Consider the following 21,533-nt stretch of genomic DNA (forward strand, 5'->3'; position numbering starts at 1 on the left):
GGCCATGTTTACTATGTTGAATTGAGAAAAGGATTTAGATCTAGATCTAATTTTAAGAACTACACTTTGCGCAGATACTTGAGAGGAGGGTGCGAAATCATCTAAAAATAGGTTAAAATATAAATAATTAGTATATATTATTAATATAAGTAATAAATTCGTATACAAATTGAGTGAATTCTGTACTAAAATTCGTACGCTCCCCCTTAGGGGGTGAGGTCGGCCGAGTGGGGGGGGGCGATCGCCCCTAACGCCCTCCCTGGCTCCGCCAGTGCCCCCAACACACAGTCACACACACACACATTTTCACTTCTCCGTTCCTCTCTCACTGTTTTTGTCCTCTTTCCCTCATTTACTTTTTTTTTCCCTGTTTTCTTTTTTTATTCGTCCATTTTCGTTTCCTAGACGAGACGTTGTCTCACATTCCGTCTTTTTAATAAACCCTTTCTCATCCAATCCTTTTTTTTTCACAATCTCGAGAAATTTTCTGTTGTTGTTTTTTTTTTTCGGTTTCTTTCTTTTTATAGCTTCCTCGGAGATAAAGATCATTATGTTATAGCTTAAACCTCATCTATCTTGATAGGAACTTTGAAAGAGTCAGCACAGTACTCTGTATCGACTTGTTTCTATTTAATTAGAGACAGCAATTAAGAACAAAAAAAAACATACATTTTCAGAAACCAAAGCTTCTATGAAGTGTAATTGTAACAATAAGTTTGGATCAGTCACGTGATTCAATTTGTAATAGATCTAGACACACGACTAACAATTTTAAAAAAATGTGCGACAAGAAATATTTTATCACTTGTTTTTATTTAGCGCAATTTCATGCTTTTAGCTTTCTCAATACGCTATGATCCTAACCTATGTCTAGACCAGTAGGAAAAAAAAAGAGGTTATAGGGTATTGTGTGACTGTTACCGTGATTGCTTTTGAAATAAATTTTAGTAAAAAAAATGAATAACTTACCTATTCAAACTCGAGGCCTAAGACCTCCTCAAGCCAACACACTAACCACTATAACTTTCAGTATTAAATTATATACTAGGTGTATCTGGTGGACAACGTTGGTAATAAACTCTACCGGAGAATTAGGCGATCTTTTGTCTGAGACATTACAATTAGTTTCTTAATTTCTGACAACAATTGTGTTTGTGTACATGCCTACACTCGTCGCTACCCTCCCCTCCCACCGCAAAACATTGTTTTGTTTTAAGGAGACTCAATTTGAAAAATGGGGGGGGGGGGGGAATCAGAAACTGAGTCTCATTGGAATAAAGCCTTGTCACCTGACAGCAGAAACTGTTTTTAATGTAGGCTATTTATTGGCTTTGTACGTCAAATTAACATATATTCGATTTTTTAAAAAATAATAATACTTTTTCTGATATGCGTGAAGACTGAGAAAAGTGGACATGTAGAGAACTTGCTGATTCAAAGTTCCACTGTAGATGAGGCATGTATCCTTGACACAACCATCTCACGTGACACGCAAGGGGAGGCAACGCAACACAGAGGAATTACTAGACTGGACCGGACTTCAAAATTGTAGAAATTGCTTTGAATTGCTTTTATATAGGTCATCTGTATAGTATGCTCAGTGCCTGTGGTCATCTCTCTTTTATGGACCAGTGGGGAGGGGAGGGAATCTCTGGGGTAATGTGTCTCAGGAAACATAACTCTGCTCGAGCTGGGATTCGAACTCTAGGTTAGGTAGCCAAGCCTTTTCCAAGCGGGGCCTCTCAGCTTCACATACCAGTTAGAAAATTTCTTTTTTTGTTGTGAATCATAAAAAAAACGTGTAGTTCTGAACTAGGCAAAAGGTTGAAAAGTTTACTTCGAGAAGATTATTTATTTTAAATCTGCCTCTGATCATCAGAAAAAAAAATTTGCCAAGAATTCTTCATACAGAGTCACCATATGAAGTGTCGTATGAAACTAACTGAATCTCCAGGTGAAGATATTTTAATATAAATCTAAACAATTCTAGACAATAATAAATGTAACTTTCATATGTGTGCCCGATGTGATAATTAAATAAGAGCCAAACATCTATTTTGTTATCTTTGTCTTTTCTAACATTATTCTGTTTGCATTTGGCGTGCTTTTATTCAAACAAATAAAGCATAGCATGGCATTCAATAATAAATAGAGTCATGCTAGACATGTGAAATATATGACGATGGCCCTGGCACCAGACTTCTTGCTAACCTCCCAACGCAGTTTGCTGTGTGTTTATATTTTACATTATGTTTCTAGCTTGGCACCAGACTTCTTGCTAACCTCCCAACGCAGTTTGCTGTGTGTTTATATTTTACATTATGTTTCTAGCTTGGCACCAGACTTCTTGCTAACCTCCCAACGCAGTTTGCTGTGTGTTTATATTTTACATTATGTTTCTAACTTGGCACCAGACTTCTTGCTAACCTCCCAACGCAGTTTGCTGTGTGTTTATATTTTACATTATGTTTCTAGCTTGGCACCAGACTTCTTGCTAACCTCCCAACGCAGTTTGCTGTGTGTTTGTATTTTACATTATGTTTCTAGCTTGGCACCAGACTTCTTGCTAACCTCCCAACGCAGTTTGCTGTGTGTTTGTATTTTACATTATGTTTCTAGCTTGGCACCAGACTTCTTGCTAACCTCCCAACGCAGTTTGCTGTGTGTTTGTATTTTACATTATGTTTCTAACTTGGTGCTAACATTCAAAACATGGCCGTGAGGAGAGAAAAGAAAAATTGTAAGGAAACATGTCGAGAGTACAAAAGATGACCTCGAGAGAATTCTTGAGTTAAGACATGTTGACCTTAGACTGGACAGTGGCCCTAATCCTCGGACTGAAAGATTACACGTTTTTAGGGGCTCTTCAAGTTGATCAATGAGTCTCTGAGAATCTTTCAACAAGAAGCTGAATGTATAAAGTACAAATAAGAGGAAGCGATAGAGAGAGAGAGAGACAGAGCGAAATAGAAGAAAGAGAGAGAGAAGAGAAAGAGGGTGACAGAAAGACAAAAGAGATAGAGAGAAAGAGAGAGAAAGGATGAAATAAGACACAAAGGAAACAAAATAGAATGGAGATAAAGAGAGGAAAGAATTCCATTTTTAAAACAACAACAACACACACACACATTTCTAAATTCAAAGTTAAAAAAAAAAGTGTTTTTCCGATGTCAACAAATAATTGCAAGACGTTGAAATATAAACGTTTCTAATCACAAAACTGTGTGTGTGTGTGCCTGAGATCGTATCCATGGCGACAATGCCAAATCCTTTTTATGTAACATTTCATTTGCTTTCTATTTAATGTTCCTTATCGAAATACAAATAAAACAAAGTATATGTATCACTGTACAAGCCAGCTCATTGTTCTGTGCATTCACAAATGTATCACATTGTCATCACGTGAAGAGAGGTAGCTCAGCGACAAGGAGATGATCAGGATGGAAATGACCCAATCTAATTGAAAAGACAAATACACACCTACACACATAAACGTCAATCTTGATGTGCAGATATTGTATCACTCTTGAATAATGAAGATAAGAAAGAAAACAAAACAAAAAACATGCAAGTCGGAATCGGGAATACCCGCTCAAAATAACTGCTTTTTGATTTTTTCTAAACAAAATGTTTTTTCAAAAATTATAATTATATATTTGTATGTCTATGTATTACGGTATGTACTAGGACTGGTTATATTTTTATTTCTTTAAAAAGCTTATAATAATTGTATATAAGTTGTTTTATTGTCAATAGTATAGTCGTTTATATTATTCAATTTAATTAGACAATCGTTTATTTCTCTATCTAATGAGTTCCGTTGGCATCAGATAAGGAACGTCTGATTGCTTCATTGAGTCCAATTAAAAAAAATAAAAAATTACTGGCAATTCTGAAAGAAAATCTTCCGACAACTAGACTAACCTCCTGAGATTCGATCGGAAGATGCGACTAAGCAAAGCACAGCAATTTTAAATAATTGATTTTATTGTTTGCAATATGTCTAACAGCTATTCTGTAACTGTAGTTACAACTTATGTCCTTATATTTTTTTATGTCCACAACTAACAAATGCATATTGTAGAAACCGGTATAAACGAAAGTATTTCTTGTTCACTCTATGTTTTTATCCGAGCTTGGGTCTTCACGTCATTATTGTGGACATCGTCAGGCACACTGAACAGATGTGTGGTCTCGGTTAGACATTGAGTAATAGACGTTACAGGTTGTCCCATTTACAGAAAGATCCAAATTGGAGAAGATATAAATCAATTTTAACTTCTAGTTGTAATTGAGTCAATTTATTTGAATTTCATGATCTGCTGCGTCGTGTAACATTCAATGTCTAGAGATTTCTCTCGTCTTGTCATTTATAGTGTAGTATAACTCTTAAATTAGCTTATATCAATTCACTCTGTCTATGTGTCTGTCTGGTAAAAAGTCTGTACACGTTATTTCTCCGACACCCAATCTCGGATTAAGCTGACATTTGGCTAAATTATTTCTTTTACCTTACAACACAAGAATCAATAAAAAAAAAGTTCAACAATTAGTTAATTAACTATTTGTAATTAATTATTTTGTGTGGTTTCTTGAACAAGGAAAAGAAATCGTACTTGACAGATGTGTTGGTATAAGTTGAACTAGTCCCCTTGAGAACTCTTGAGCCCTAAGTGAATATTTTTGTATGCATTTAAAAAAACGATCATGTAAACATTCACTAAGATAGCCCCTTGGATATCCCCCTTTTACAACTGGCCCAGACAAGTGATAGAATTATAGTGCATTGAAAACGCTAAAAGCTAAACAAAACAATAGATATAAATATTTCTAATCCAACAGATTTATTATGTCTAGTCATGGGCATATATAATTACACAACTGATCCAAACTAATTGATAAAATTATTATATTATATTAAAAGTATTTTTTTATGTTTTTCCTTGTTTTATATTAGCCTACATTTAAATTCACAGTTGCTTTTAAATCACAATGTTAGAAAACTTTTTTAAAAAAACTACAATTGAAACTTAAAAAACAATTAGAAAACTTTAAATAGAATAATGTTAAAATTTTAAAAAATCTTCAAATCAGTTTTATTTGAATTAAAATCTTTTCTGGTCTTGTCACTTACACACTTTCAATTGAGTCATAAAGATGATTTAAAAAAACAACTGTCACTACTGTGTTACATTAATTACTTTGTATTTTAAGTTTGATTTAAAGCGCGAAAAAACAATCACTATGAGATTTCTATAAACAGGAGACCCGTGGCCCAGTGGTGAATCTCTCGGCTTCTGTTTTTGTAATGTCTTGTGTTCCAATGTAGGTAAAGACAGCGAGTTTAAACTTATGAATCGTCAGCACATCCCTGAGTGACTGGAAACTTTATCTGTCCCATGAAATCGAAATGTTTCAAAGGGAACTTTACTTAACGCATACAAAGTCTAAAATTATTTTCACATTTCTCTTCGCTTGGTTCACGTTGTGTATTTCTTCTGTTGCCTAGGTGATCACCATGAACAACAAAGTGGAAGATGAGAAGTCAAGCATGACGGAAAAGATTATTCTCATCATCATGCTGTCCCTGTTCTCTGTAGTGGGCTCAGTGGGCAACGGCATGGTCATCTTCGTCTTTCAGGTGAGACCTCTTGCCTTCCACCTTACCAGACATGTTGTGATGTGTAGGCGGTGTTAACTGATACAATACGCTTACAATGACTTAGATGCTATATTTAGAAGAATAAATTGCATGTGTTGTGTATAAAGGAATAGGAACGGCTCATTAAAATGGGAAACGTGTCAACACCATAGAATGATAACACCATAGAATGATAACACCAAAGAATGATAACACCATAGAATGATAACACTAAAGAATGATAACACCATAAAATGATAACATCATAGAATGATATAGAATGATAACATCATAGAATGCTATAGAATGATAATATCATAAAATGATAACACCATAGAATGATAACACCATAAAATGATAACATCATTAAAAATAATAACACCATAGAATGATAACATCATAGAATGATAATACTTTACAATGATAATGAGCAGATATTAATTAGGATGGCTGCCTGGCCGTGCGGTTTTCGCGCTTGACAGTCGTTCGAATTTATCGATGGTCTCTGGTTCAAACCCTGCCCGCTCCCATTCCCCGTCGTCCTGCGGGAGGTTTGGATTAGGATGTAAACTATCTTCAACTCTGAAGGAACATACGAAATATGCAAAACAACATTTGACAAAATACAACTATGAGATAAATATAACTTTTTGTGTACTTCTACATTGATTTTAAACAGCTTTCATTTCTTAAATTAGTTTATTTAATTCGTAAAAATGGATTTCGATTGTTTTAGCGGCCCTCGAAAGGGAAATAGACGCTATTAGTTTTGTGTAGTCTATCTATCCGTCCGACCGTCCCGTTTAGATCTCGTAAACTAGAAAAGATATTGAAAATCCAGCATCATTATATTTTAGATCAATCAAAGTTCTGATGCAACGCCACTTTTTTCTTTTTTGAAAGCAAAAACTATCATTTTTAAAATCAACTATGCAAGCAGTTTTTTTTCATAAAAAATACACCATTTTCACAACTATTCACTATTAATAGTAAGAAACACGGGAGGCACTTTTGTAGGGAAGAGAACTAATTACCATATTTTAAACACATTTATGCAAACGGCTTTTTTTACACTTGTATTGCTAAGTTAAGTAAGTTCTGACATACTAACTACTACATTTATTAAAAAAAATGTTTACTTAAATATTTTTAAACAGAAAAAAACTATTTAGTATACATATAACATGGAACATAATTTAAAACAAAAATTAATAAGTAGTTTTTCATATTATCGCGTAAAATACTGTACATGGAACACTTATTTAAGGAAGGGAAGATTTTTTTTAACGAAATTTTTTTTTTTCTTTAGACTTTGAATAAGAGATTGAACTTTTACAGAACAATTATATCAATTAGAAAATCATTATATATTATTAGTTAGGCCAGGTTCTCATCTAACTTCACCTTCACTTTCACCTATCCCTTGGTCTGCTGGATCGTTGGGGCACCACACGCGATCTGTCATTCCTCTTTCTCCATTCTTCTCTGTCATTTCCTTTTGATAGAATTTCATTCTGATATTGTTTCTGAAAATATTGAAACCTGCCTTTTTACCTGCCTGAGTGGACCACTTCAGGGGCCTATTTGGAGTTTCCACACCAACTGTCTTTATAACCTTGTTTTTGAACGTGCATGTCACATCCACACCAACACTGTACGTCTGTTACGTATGCATGGACTGCTATGGGAAGCTATACTGTCATAAACATGTATAATACTTCGAGTAGATCTGCCATTTTCAAGTACCTAGCTGTTATCATCTTCACTTTCACCTATCCCTTTGTCGAACCGTTGGGGCAGCACACAAGCTCTGTTGACCATCTTTCTCCATTCCTCTCTTTACTTTGCATTTGATATAATTTCTTTCAATGGCAGGTCCGTCCATTGTTTTATGTTGTCTCTCATCACTTTCGCTGTCTGCCTCTAAATCTAACCAGGATTACAACCATATGTTGATGTCACTAAATCTAACCAGGATTACAACCATATGTTGATGTCACTAAATCTAACCAGGATTACAACCATATGTTGATGTCACTAAATCTAACCAGGATTACAACCATATGTTGATGTCACTAAATCTAACCAGGATTACAACCATATGTTGATGTCACTAAATCTAACCAGGATTACAACCATATGTTGATGTCACTAAATCTAACCAGGATTACAACCATATGTTGATGTCAATAGATCTAACCAGGATTACAACCATATGTTGATGTCACTAGATCGAACCAGGATTACAACCATATGTTGATGTCACTAAATCTAACCAGGATTACAACCATATGTTGATGTCACTAAATCTAACCAGGATTACAACCATATGTTGATGTCACTAAATCTAACCAGGATTACAACCATATGTTGATGTCACTAAATCTAACCAGGATTACAACCATATGTTGATGTCAATAGATCTAACCAGGATTACAACCATATGTTGATGTCAATAGATCTAGCTAGGATTACAACCATATGTTGATGTCAAAAGATCTAGCTAGGATTACAACCATATGTTGATGTCAATAGATCTAGCTAGGATTACAACCAAATGTTGATGTCACTAGATCTAACCAGGGTGACAGAAATGTAAAAAAAAAAGATTCAAAAGTGCATTACGCGGCGTGACATAAAATAAAAACTGAACTAGATGTATGTTATTTTGTCGTCTGCTATTCAGACTTCACGCCATCTACTCGTGCTTCCTGTCTCAAGGCTCCGCCCATTGAGTTGCACGATGTCCTGAACCAACAGACCCTCTCATACCACGGCTGTAGTTTTGCTTATGTCAACCTGAGAGCAGTCTCTACTTTTTTAGTTGCAGTTTGTTCTGAATGGTTTCATCTCAAGAATTCAAATCAATAGCAACAAACAAAAAGTTGTTTGTTTTTTTATGTCAACATTTTTAGTTTTTTTTTTGTTTTGTTTTTTAAACCTTCTAGAAATATTTTTAAAATTCTGTTATTCTTAGCTTTAATCTAAATCTAATGTTTAGTTCAAGAATTCTAAGATTTAGTTCAAAGTTCTAAATCTAATGCTTATTTAAGTGGTCTGACATTTACATTAAAATCTAATGTTTAGTTCAAGAAGTCTGAGATTTAGATCAGTGTCAGATGTCCAGCAATAGAAAGAACTGTAACACATTTAAACGTCTTGGTAACCTAGCCGTGTCCGAATAGAAATAACTTCTACTCTTAGTTTAAGTAACACAATCATTTCTTCTTGCATTTAAATATAAGATACATTTATGTCATCAAAACTAGAATTAATAAAGGATTAAGCGGAAACGATTAGAAGATAGGGCGACTTTGTCCAAGGGAAGTTTCCTTTTTTGTCTTGTTTGATTGGTAGGGGGGGGGGCATATCAAAGGGTGAAAGAATAGAGACTTCAGGTAGGCAACTATGAAAATAGTCAAAGCGTTTTAATATTTAGTCTATTTATTTATTTCTCTCTGAGGAGATTGAGAAGTACCATACAATATACCCGTTCAATCTTTTGTCATCACAAAACAAGTTACCTTTCATGCATGATATATAGTTGCACTAGGAAAGGTTCCATAGTGACATAGAGCTACTGTAAATATGTTTATAGATTTCGGTCTAAATATATACTGAGTATGTTCAAGATATAGAAATAATTAACTTCGTTTCAGAAGAGTACGATTTTTTCTCTTTCAGTGATGTCGACTACATCAATTTGACCTTGACACACTAGATACTCACTTAGTCGACTAAAAATAACTTACTTTGGAGAACACTATTTTCCGACGCAAATATTTGACGCTAAAATATCAAAGATAATTTTGTGCGACAAAGTCGTCAGCTGATTGAAAGCAGTAATATCAATTACAACAAATGTTTGAAATCCTCACTTACGTACTGATGAAAGTGAATATAGATACAGACAGACAGAATCCACAGGCGTAGCCAGTGGGTAATACTGGTTATCTAGAGAGACAATAACAATAGACACAAATGGGTGTGTGCGTGTTGTTACGTGCGTCATTGAGAGTGTTTAGACATATTCGTGTGTGTACATATGTGTGTGAAATTTGTTTTTGAAGTTTTGGGCCTTCAAAGTATTTTTAGTTACTTGTTTAAAAGGAGGCACGGTGGCTGAGGGGAAAATGTATGGAGGCATGGGAGTAGCTAAATAAGTTTTCGTGGAGGGGGTCTTTCTTTCGCCCTCCCCCAAATATATTTTGTCGTATGTGTGATTTACGTAATTAATTTTCATTACATTCTGACACGTCATTCTTTAGGAAGTTTTTGTGTGTGTACATGTGTGTTTGTGTATGTGTGTGTGTATGTGTGTGTGTGTGTGTACACACACATAATTAATCTTAATTATATTCTGACCCGTCATTCTTTAGGAAGTTTTTTTGTGTGTACATGTGTGTTTGTGTATGTGTGTGTGTGTGTACATACACATAATTAATCTTAATTATATTCTGACCCGTCATTCTTTAGGAAGTTTTGTGTGTACCCTAGACTAGGCTCTTCCTTTAGTTAGTGGAAAGAGAGTAGACCCCCGCCCTTCTCAATTAGGGGTCTTGTGAGCGCTTTGAGCTCTTCTAGAGGGGTCTGGGGCGGAGAGGCGTTTTAACGCTCAGAATCTTCTATTGGCTTCGCTCATAGAGTTTCGTGACTGTTGTTGCGCTGGGTCAATCCCTTCCACCGAAATGAATTTTGTAACTGATATTTCGCTTTAATTTTTTTATTGATAATTAATGATTTTGTCTGCTATTGAAAAATTGTAATAAGTTATACATTACAGATAGATATAGTTGTAAGGGCGGAGTTCTTCCTCTAAGATAAGCTTGTTTTCTAATTTAAAAAAAAATATGTTTCCTGGTTTTCTTTTCCAAACGTTTTGACATTTTATACACATTTTGTTCTACTTCTCTTTTCAGAGGATTCGTGATAAAAGTACTGCACAGATATTTATCATCACAATGGCAGTCATTGATCTGTTCACGTGTATGGTCATCATACCTTTCACCATGGTGGTGGAGTACACAGACTTTAAGATCAAGTATGACTTCTTCTGCAAGCTCTACCACTTCTTCATCACCTCCAAGGTGCCTCTCTCAGCTTTCATCATGGTGGCCATCGCCTTTGACCGCTACTTCTGCATCTGCCACCCATTAAAGAGAATCATGACAGTGAGGAGGGTGAAGGTCATTATAATGTTTCTCTCCTTCCTGGCCTGCACTCTTGGAGTAATCACATCCCTCTTTTACAGTGTTTATCACTACGTGGAGAGGATCGATACTGAGAGAATCGATTCTTTGCTTGGTACGAACTTTACGGCGCAGTCCAGGGCCAATCTGGACAAGCTGAATGTCGTCAAGAGCCGAAGCGACGACGGAAAGGGCACGAGCGTGGAAAACTACTACACGGAGAGGGAGAGAATCATCAACGCCATCTCCGAACACAACGCCACCTTCAACGGCTCATTCCCGATGGTGTTTGAGGTGGTCGACGTGGGGACGTGCGACCCGTCCGCCGTGATAGTAGGAACAGCATTACTCGAGGCCTATCGGCCTATCCACATCGCAGTCTGGCCTGTGTGCTTGATCACTGTGGTGATACTGTATATGATTATTTACAGGTTCATGTGCCTCAGACGCTCCAAGAAGCTTCGCCAGAAACTTCTCATGTGCTCTTACGTTAGTAGGGACGGGACGTACGAAAATACACGACTCGTTTCCGGAGAGGGGGACAAAAAGAAGACAAACTGTAAAAAGTCCAACATATCCACTTCTTCCATTGTAGGTTCAGTGCCTACCTCAATATCCGGCTACGAGATCGGGTCCAGCTCCATCGTTCTGAAAACCACGTCATCCTGTCAGAACGCTGATCTTCTCCCGGAACCAAATTCCGATTTTGAAAAACACGGTCACAATCTTCTGGTGGAAACTGCTCCTAAAAATAAGATCTCTTTTAGCCCCATTCCCATCGCTACGGCAGTCACCCCCACTGACCATGACGACAACACGCCGATCCTCAACAACTTTTACACACAGAGCGGCAGCAATAACAATAATGACTCTCTTTCAGGGGATAGGGGACAGGGCGGGCGCAGGCACAGCCACCTTCCGGAGCAGAAGTACCACTGGCACAAGAACCGGGACTCAATGAAGCGTTACAAAGGAAAGACCAAGCGGAGAAAGTCCCAGCACAGCTTCGAGACTGAGAAGCTCTGGGAGGAGAACCGCTCTGCCAACGCCAAGACCGCCTTGATGCTCTTCACCGTGACCATCGTCTTCGTGATTGCCTTCGTTCCCGCCATGCTGATGGCCCAGCGCCTTGTCAGCTTCAACCTTGTCGTCTTCTACACGTACTTCATCTACAACGTGGCCAACCCTTTCATCTACGCTTTCATGAATCATATTTTCAAAGAATACATGCGCAAAATGCTCACGTGCAAAGACGCTAGCGGAACGCCCAAGAGAGCTCACTTGACAGTGCTAGCGCTTTAAAGAGAGCCATTCTTTTTATGAACACCTTTACAATGCCCATTGGATTACATTGAGACTTTTCTCAATATAACATACGCGAGAATGATATGATGGTGACTTAACTAAAACATCTACTACTATTTGTCAGTAAGAGATGATGCATTGTGAGTCTGTCACCAATCAGCAGAACACAGAGATTCAAGAGCACTGGTTAAGTTATATTGACTTGTTTGGTCAGGGAAGAACAATGGAGATAAAACATATTTGAAAACACAAGTCCATATGAAACCATGACCATGAAGATTACGTAGTTGCCAATTGTGTACAAGATATTTATAGTAGATCATTTATAAACATTTATTCAAAGATCAAGAAATCAAATTTTCTTCCCATTGAAGTCTCTCATTACATATTAGCTTCCATAACAATATGTGTCTCTTTTTAACATTTAGTCTTGTATCTCAGGCTTTAGACTAATATACAACTGCGGAAATACAAACTAGTCCTACATACTAACCAGTTGTGTTGATAAAGACACTTTGATTAACCTAGTATTGAATCACATGAAATGGCCAATTTGAAATCATATATAGGCACCAAATGAACATACATTTATAGATTTTCTACCGTAAAAACATGGTTCATATACAGGTCTATATTGAAATAAAATGGTCTCATATTTAAAATAATTTCTGTACTAAATTATTATTGTAAAATTATGGCGCCTGATACTAGAGTACTTTGATTAACTTGTGTCAAGTTATAAAGAAGAGCCACTTGCTGAGAATACAAGAACTACTAAATGTTGAGCTTGTTCTGTAATGGACTTTAGAGATTATTGATCAGTTCTCAATGGATTCACTGGTTGAGCTGTACAGCTGGTCCTTGTTAAATGTTCATCAATTCTAAATCTGGTACTTACTGATGAGTGATTCAAAAGTGATTTCCTTGTTTCCTTGTGAATAGAGCGCATGTCTTGATTTATGAATCGCAAAACAAACAAAAAACTCACTAGCTTCGTGAAAAACTGCTGCCTTAAATATTGCATGATTTATCTCGTGTCTATGTGATCATCTTACAGGAATTGATTTCGACATATAATAGTTCACGTTGTCTCCTATCGAGACGGATCTTATATTGTGGAAACCTGTCACTTATTCAAGTCAAATAATTCATACTTTTAAAAAATAAAAACTCATTTTCACTACCAGTGAGAAAACCACAGAGATGAAATCTCTATAATGTAATGACACTAAAAATCAATTTTAAGAGAGAAAGAGAAAGAGAGAGAGAAAAGAAAGAGAGAGGGAGAGAAAGAGATAGCGAGAAAGACGGGTTACATAAATATAGAAAAAGATGGTTTCTAAAAAAAATTAGAATAATAGAGAGACAAAGAGAGATATACAGAGAGAGACAGACAGTGACAGACAGAGAGAAAGATACAGAGAGAGTTAGCACGAGAGATACAGAGAGAGCTTGAGATACAGAGAGATAGGGATAGACGTGTTACATAAATAAAGAAAAAGATGGTTTGTTAAAATATTAGAATAAGACAGAGAGAGAGAGAGAGAGAGAGAGAGACAAAAAGAGAGATAGAAAGAGAGAAAGCCAAAGTCTTAACAAGGCATTGAGCTTCTTTTCCTGGTACTTTCATTTTCTGTCTCCCTCCAATTAATTAATCATTTAATGACTCATTTGAAAACGTAGAATATCCGCGAAGTAAAATACACGCTAACATTATCCGCGAAGTAAGATTGTACTTAAAATCTACTTTATTGTTGCACAAATACAGCACAGAAAATGTTTCAACTTTAACCTAATGTCCCAGTCCTTACATTTGCTCTAGCCTTGGAAAAGCTTATGTTTTTAAATGTTAACGTCTGGACTGTCAGTTCTGTCAATGCTTCAACACACAGACCGTTTGATTGTCAAAACAGTTGAGCCGAAGGCTCTTCGAACTCTAGGCGTGTAAGCCTGCTTGAACAAACCGTTCTGTCTGGAAGAAATCCAAGTCAATATCTATATAAAACATTGCTATTTCCGATATATCCGGCACTCCTGGTGCATGGACTAGAATGCATGGCCGAAGGTCGAGTACACAGGGAACCCCCTCCATTTTCCTATGTTGTACCAAGCTAAACGTGCAGGACTCGCCATTAGTGTAACGGTCCCTTGGGGAACGGCGCATGGATTAACGACAGGGACGTGGAAGCTCTCTTTCAACTCCGCACCGTGCAATGGGAAAGCTCTCACAATCATTGGACACTCCCACAGGAGTTTTGAATTGCTCTTCATTTACCCTAATTACTTCCTCAAGTAATCGTTTCCACCCGGGTGCCACGTTGAGGCAGAATAGCGTACCCGAACACACAGACCCAGCGCCGTCTCTAGTTACACCTCAGTAGCCATGGGCGCCCATGTCAGTAGCCGAAGTCCTGGAGCGAAGAGAACTTACAGTAGCAATAATGTTGACGGCAAGGGAGGTTATTGAGCGAAAAAAAAAGGGAAACAAATTGTTATACGCAAGTTCAGATTAAAAACTAAATTATGTACAATCTGCAAAGCAAACAATGACGTTCTAACTTAATTTGCTCCTGGATAAAGATTGTAAGTCAGTCTGTCTCTGTATGTGAAGACGGTCTGCATGTGGTCTGTGTATGGTCTGTATGTGGTCTGTATGTAGTCCGATGCTTATCCATTGTAAGGGATTGATGAATGATTCGATTAGTGATCATGTTCCTTGCATCAGAAAGTAATGGTTTTATCTCTTTTTAATTTTCCAACGAAAAGAAAAGTGTAGTGTAGAGTTTGGTTTTAATAAAATACTGTAAAAATGGGTTTACCTAATTTGTATTTTATTAAATAGAGATGTTTAGGGAATAATGAAGAGACTGTTAATTCAACAATCCGTAGGTCAACCATCAATTAGATGACCATTCAATCACATCGTTATAGCAGGTCACTCTTTGTCCATGACAATTAGTTCATTGAATACTTATGAATATTAACAAAATACTAACAAAAAATACAACAACACTCTCGTTACGGAGAAGACAGGATAGCTTCTGATATGTGGGCTGGAAATATTGAAACCAGTCTTTTTACCTACATTGCTTACCAAACAGATAGGTGGACCTTTCGTAGGCCGTCTCAAAGTTTTGTGTTAAGCACAAACTCTGTAATAGTGTTAAAATATATATAACAAATCTATTTCATTTAGAACTATAATGTATTCTTTTTCTAAATGTGATATTGTTGTTGTTGGGTTTTTGTGTGTGCTATGTATACATGTATCTTTGTATTAATAAGCTTCAAGTTTAATGGTAAACAATTGATAGAATGATGAAACAGTATCCAAATAATCATTTCCTTCAGCTATTCAAGATATAATGTTAAGTCTTATATGAGTTGCCACAATAATATGTTACTCTCTTCAATCCAATTATAATTGTACTTGTAATACAAACCTTAAGACAATTTAATATCTGGTCATTTTGTTTCCCACTGACCATTTTTTTTTTGTCCCTTCATGCTGTAAGATATGTATACGTAACTATGAAATGAAAAGCTCTTCCTTTTGGCGAAAGTCAAACAAATCCAAGACTATGTGTTTACCAATCCTCTTTATATTCAATTCATATTTCGTAACAAATGTTTTCCAAGCCGAAGATTAGATTTTCTATAAAAAAACATTTGTGACAAGTTCTTCTTCTTCTTGAAACTGTCTGGTAGAGTTGAGCCTTCGGCTCTTGGACCTCGAGGCCAGCAAAAGTAAACAAGAGCTCCCTCTAACCGACCTGAATGAGAACAATGTAAACTGTTCTGTCGCGGGGGGTCAGGCTCGCGGCCAGAGGCTGCGTACACCGTGACCCCCGTCATTTTCCTTTTCTATACCAGGCTAACCGTGCAGGACACGGACCCTTGAGGAACGGCGCCTGTATTGTTACAAGGTTGTGGGAACTTTTTTACAATTCCGCACAGTGCAATGAGGATGCTCTCGCACCCCCTTAGGCACCCCAATTTGTGGCTAGTTCAGACATTTCGCAGGGAACATAACAACACGCTGTATTTTTGAAGGCTGTGCTCTGACTGCAGAGTTGTACCTCATTGTAAATAAACCAGGTTGTTTTCAAACATTTTTTTTTTTTAATTTTTTTTTTTACACTGAACTTTTTGTTATCGTCTTGTGATCGTATATCGAGGTCTTGATATGATGTATATGTTTCTATGTAGAACTTGTGATATAATCTTTATTTATAATTATACATCACTTGTCAATGCATTATATAAATCTAATTATTAAAGATTTTTATTAAGCTTCAATTTGTTCTCTTCTCTCATTCTGGCATTATAAAAAATGAGCAAAATTTGAGAACTAAAAATACATAAAATAGGTAGTTACCCAAATGAGATTTTTTGACAACAAGCCAATAATGTGTAATAGACTCTATAGAGAGGCGCGGTGGCTGAGTGGTAATACGTTTGGCTTCCGAACCTGGGGGGTGGAGAGTTTTCCAGGTCCGAATCCTGGGGAAGACTGGGATTTTTAATTTCGAGATTCACATACATGACATCCTAGATACATCAACTGCAAGGTCCAAAGGGGGAAACTTTATTCAGAGACACCCAAACTAAGGTCAAATGTTTCGGTTTCGAGTTTGCCGTACTTTTTACTTTCCTCAGGGGGTGGGAAAGGTTGGTTGCATTCCTTAGCCCATTTCGGTCATCAAGATCTCATGAACTCCTGGGGATTATACGTTTTGGGTCCAACTACAAATTGTTTTCTCAGTCTGTTGTCAGACTATTCAAAGGTTGGTCAAATTAAACAAACTTCTTAATTTAGATCTTCGAATTATCGAATGTGTGTATTTTTGTGTTCTGACGCCCCGTACGCTTGTGCCCATTGGCGGATCCAAGGGGGGGGGGAATTTTAGTATAGAATTCTCACTAATTGTATACGAATTTATTACTTATGTTAATAATATATACTAATTATTTATATTTCAACCTATTTTTAGATTATTTCGCCCCCCCCCTCTAGTATGTTGGCCGATATGGTGGGGTCAGGAGGGGGCAATGGCATCAATCCCGACCTCCCCTAAACTTTCGAGTGGGGGGGCGGTCTAATTTATTGGTAGAAATCACAGCTTGCTAACAGAATAAATTAAATATCTATATGATTAAAACTTCTTAATGGTATTTTAACCAATCTTTATATTATGTCGTTCCCATGTTGGCCGATTGGGGGGTGGGGTCTGAATACCTCTATTGCCCTTCCCACTAAACCCTTTGAGTGGGGGAGGCGGTTCTACGTTTATGGAGAAATCATAGTTTGTGAACAAAATTATTTGAATTAATATATAAATTTTATTTTATGTCGCTCCCCTTCCGGTATTTTGGCCGATTCGGTGGGGTAAGGGGGGGGGCGATTGCATGTATTGCCCTCCCAACTCTAGCCCTATGTGTGCTGGGGGGGGGGGCGGCCCTATTTTTGTGGAGAAATCATATTATGTGAAGAAAATTAGTCGAAAATCTAAATAATGTAAACTTATTAATATGTAAACCCTTTGTATATTATGTCGCATCACACTTTAATCTCAAATTTTATCATTAGTAAACATAAAATAAAAATGGGTTGCACCAGGTGGGAAGGGCGATATATGCAATTGCCTTTCGCCCATCGGACAAACCAATACTTTTTCTTTTTGTATTATAGTTATAAAATTACAAAATAAAAAAAAATCAGTCATTAATATATTTTATACATGCTATAAATTAAATTCTTATATCGAGTCGCCCCACCCCTATTCGTTAATGCCAAATGCAATCATTAGCAGAAATTATAAAGAGGAGCGAGGATTAATCATTTTCACTCTACCGCCCCTCCCCTTTCCAGACAGAGTTTATGTGATTTCACATGAATTATCATAATTATTTTAAGAAAGACTTTGCTTTGGAAAAGTTATAATCAAATGAAATTTTTCAGTATAAGAGTCGCGATTGAGATGAGTTCTAAACCCAGATTATGTTTTCCTAGTCGCTTTTTTCCAACTTTGATCTGATATTTTTCTAGTTAAATAAATTTGGGACTATAACTCACAATTTATGTTTGAATTTTATTGAATATTATTTATTGAATATTATTTTTTCGACGGCGATCCTCAAAGTCTTAATCTAAATATGTGGGGTATCTTATCTTTTCAAGGAACAAATCGGATTTATTTGCAATGTATTAAGGGCATATAAATTCATATTAGAATATTTTTCAACATTATTCAAAAGGTCCTTTATAATATGTTGAATAATGAGCTTTAGGTCAGGAGAATGCGTTTCTTCAGTGAAGAATGCAAGAAAACGCTTTTGGCGACGGAGCTTCGCCCGGAACCCCACTGAAGAAGCTTTCAGCGCTCTCCTAGACCCCCAAGCTTGCAAGACAAAGGCCTCAACATGACTGTTTTTATTTTTCGACGAAGGTTGAAAAACACTGCTTTATTTTATTCTCACATATATACATACAGTATATATATAAATATATATATATATATGCTGTACGCATTATGGCGTTAGAGTTAGGGTTTAGAAAAAAATCGCCCCCCCCCCCACTCCAAAGTTCTTGATCCACTAGTGCTTGTGACCAAACAGTCCTTACATCGTTACGCCACTGTGCTAATAGTAATGCTATCTATAAGAAAAACAAGCAAAATATACAGGTATTAGGGTTAGGGTTAGATTTAGGGGTTAGGGTTAGGGTTTTAAAAAATAGGCTCATATAAAGATAACAACTCCACATTTACAATTATATCTCTTAATAATGTAGAAATTATTTCTCTTTTTCGATATCAAACAAAATAATTATCAATAATTGATTGACTAATTGGTTAATATTTATTTTATTGATTCGTGTTTTATTGTATACAATGTGTCTCTTACTGTTTAGAATTGAGGTCATTGCCATTATTATCATTTATTGATTTAACAAAACTTTCGTCTAAATGCATTATTTACAATACTGACTGCAATACTTGAATCTCTCTTTCACTACCCTCTTTTTACTATTCTCTTTACGCTCTCTTTCACCAACTCTCCGTTTTAGTCTTTCTCTCTCTCTCTCTCTCTCTTGACCCTATTTGACCACTCTATTTGTCATCTCTTTTCCTATTTCTCTCCCTTTTTATCATCATTCTTCTTACTCTCTAGTTCTCTCTCTCCTTCTCTTTTTTAATGTTATGAGCTGCCTATTTAACGAACAGACCTATTGATCAACTTAAAATGCTCCTAAGAAACATGTAATACTGCAGCCCTGGGATTATGAAAACTGTTCAGAGTTACGTCGACAGGTAGCTTAATGTCTTTCAAAGGGTCATTTCTTTCTTGTTTTTATTTATGTGGTCATTTCTTTCTTGTTTTTATTTATGTGGTCATTTCTTTCTTGTTTTTATTTATGTGGTCATTTCTTTCTTGTTTTTATTTATGTGTTCATTTCTTTCTTGTTTTTATTTGTGTGGTCATTTCTTTCTTGTTTGTATTTATGTGGTCATTTCTTTCTTGTTTTTATTTGTGTGGTCATTTCTTTCTTGTTTTTATTTATGTGGTCATTTCTTTCTTGTTTTTATTTGTGTGGTCATTTCTTTCTTGTTTTTATTTGTGTTGTCATTTCTTTCTTGTTTTTATTTATGTGGTCATTCCTTTCTTGTTTTTATTTATGTGGTCATTTCTTTCTTGTTTTTATTTATGTGGTCATTTCTTTCTTGTTTTTATTTGTGTGGTCATTTCTTTCTTGCTTTTATTTATGTGGTCATTTCTTTCTTGTTTTTATTTATGTGGTCATTTCTTTCTTGTTTTTATTTATGTGGTCATTTCTTTCTTGTTTTTATTTGTGGTCATTTCTTTTGTATAAAAAAAATTCTTCTCTTTTTTTTTTTATTCAGCGTTACCATTTTTTTTGTCCTCCTCTCGTATTGCATTGGGGAATGTTCTCTAAATAAAAACTGGATTCCAATTGTGGGTGGGTTTCCAGAAACTATTTCATTTTTCTAACAATGAATGAATTAGCTCCATTATATTTGATCTCAAATGTGTTTTTCTTTCTCTATAGCAGTTTCTCTATCTTTCATCTCGTTGTATTTTTAGTCTCTCACTCTCTCTCTCTCTCTCTCTCTCACTCTCTCTCTCTCTCAGTCTCTCTCTCTCACTCGCATAGTTTATTTGTTCTCCAAATATATCTATAAGCATATAGAAATGGTACAAATAAAGCTCTCACTTAGTTTAGTTTGGTTCTTTTTGTTTATTACTATTCTTTCATTACTTTATGAAGTTTTGCACTTATTCTTTAGATCAAGGAGCGTTTTATGCGGCCCGCGGACACCTACAAATATTAGCTCTGCCTACAGATCATATATACAAAAACAGAATAAATATTAAAAATCAATAATTTTTAAGATCTATCTAAATAATTTTTAAGATCTATCTAAATAAATTTCTGAAACTTCTGATTTTATGATAAAGAAACATAGTCTATACATGTCCTTCTAAAAAGTTTAAAGTTAATAAAAAAATTTTCTAATTTGCAATATGCCAAAACATGCAGGCCTGTATTTATTCAATGCTATAAAGAAGTGTGTAGAAAGTGTTGAGTGTGCATGGAACAAATGTGAGCGTAACAAACGTCCCCGTGCTTTGACTGAGACAAACAAAAGGTTTGTGAATCACGTTAAAGAACACTATCCCAACCTAACACTCTTGCCTCTACAAGGGAATGTTTGTGCAACGCTGCATTGAATATCAAACATGTTATTGACTCAATTATTTCTTTTATCCAACTTATCAGAGCTAGTGGTCTGGACGACAGGCAGTTTCGAGAAGTAGTCTATTTGAAGATTTGGAAACAAAACTTTTCAATGCTCCATACCACGTAGTATTAGCTGACTTAGCATGAGCAAGGTATTGAGAAGAATATGTTCTGTTCCTGGAACGACATTGGCTGTAACTTTGCTAATAATATTTCTAATGACGAGTGGAAGTTAGACTTTATGTTTGTCATGGACTTAATTACAATATGTTGTTTGCACATGTATGCGTATGTTAAATCTTTTCAAACAAAGCTATTCCATTTCTCCAGGCAAGCAAATGAAAACAGGTTTTGTTCATTTTCTTTGCTGAAGGGTGAAACTATTTCAAGTAAAATGGTTAAAAATTGCAATATTTATTTGGATTCCTTGATTGTGGAATTTGAAAGCAAATTTTAAGACTCAAGAATATGAAAAGTTTTCACTACTCTCAGTTCCCCATCTAGTGCAGAAGCTAAATCATCTCTATATAAATTTTTGACTTGAAAGATCGCCCAACATGCGATTTCGCGCACTATCAAAAGCAGAAATGCATTAGTTAGTCATAGGATTAATGAATGATGAGTTATGAATTGT

At 35.9% G+C, this 21,533-nt stretch overlaps 1 protein-coding gene across 3 annotated transcripts in view; it reads left to right on the forward strand.

Annotated features, from left to right (window-relative positions):
- LOC106076309 (uncharacterized) overlaps positions 1-16,434 on the forward strand; it is an 80,954-nt gene extending 64,520 nt beyond the window's left edge. For all 3 annotated transcript variants that reach the window (XM_056009010.1, XM_056009011.1, XM_056009012.1), the window contains 2 exons: positions 5,510-5,641; positions 10,561-16,434. In XM_056009010.1, the coding sequence (XP_055864985.1) occupies positions 5,519-5,641; positions 10,561-12,132 (1,695 nt within the window). In that variant the 5' untranslated portion in view covers positions 5,510-5,518 and the 3' untranslated portion in view covers positions 12,133-16,434. The remainder of the gene's footprint in view (positions 1-5,509; positions 5,642-10,560) is intronic.
- Positions 16,435-21,533: the final 5,099 nt, after the last annotated feature.

This window comes from Biomphalaria glabrata, chromosome 13 (genome assembly GCF_947242115.1).
Source record: "Biomphalaria glabrata chromosome 13, xgBioGlab47.1, whole genome shotgun sequence".
In the NCBI taxonomy this organism is placed as follows: Eukaryota; Metazoa; Mollusca; class Gastropoda; family Planorbidae; genus Biomphalaria; species Biomphalaria glabrata.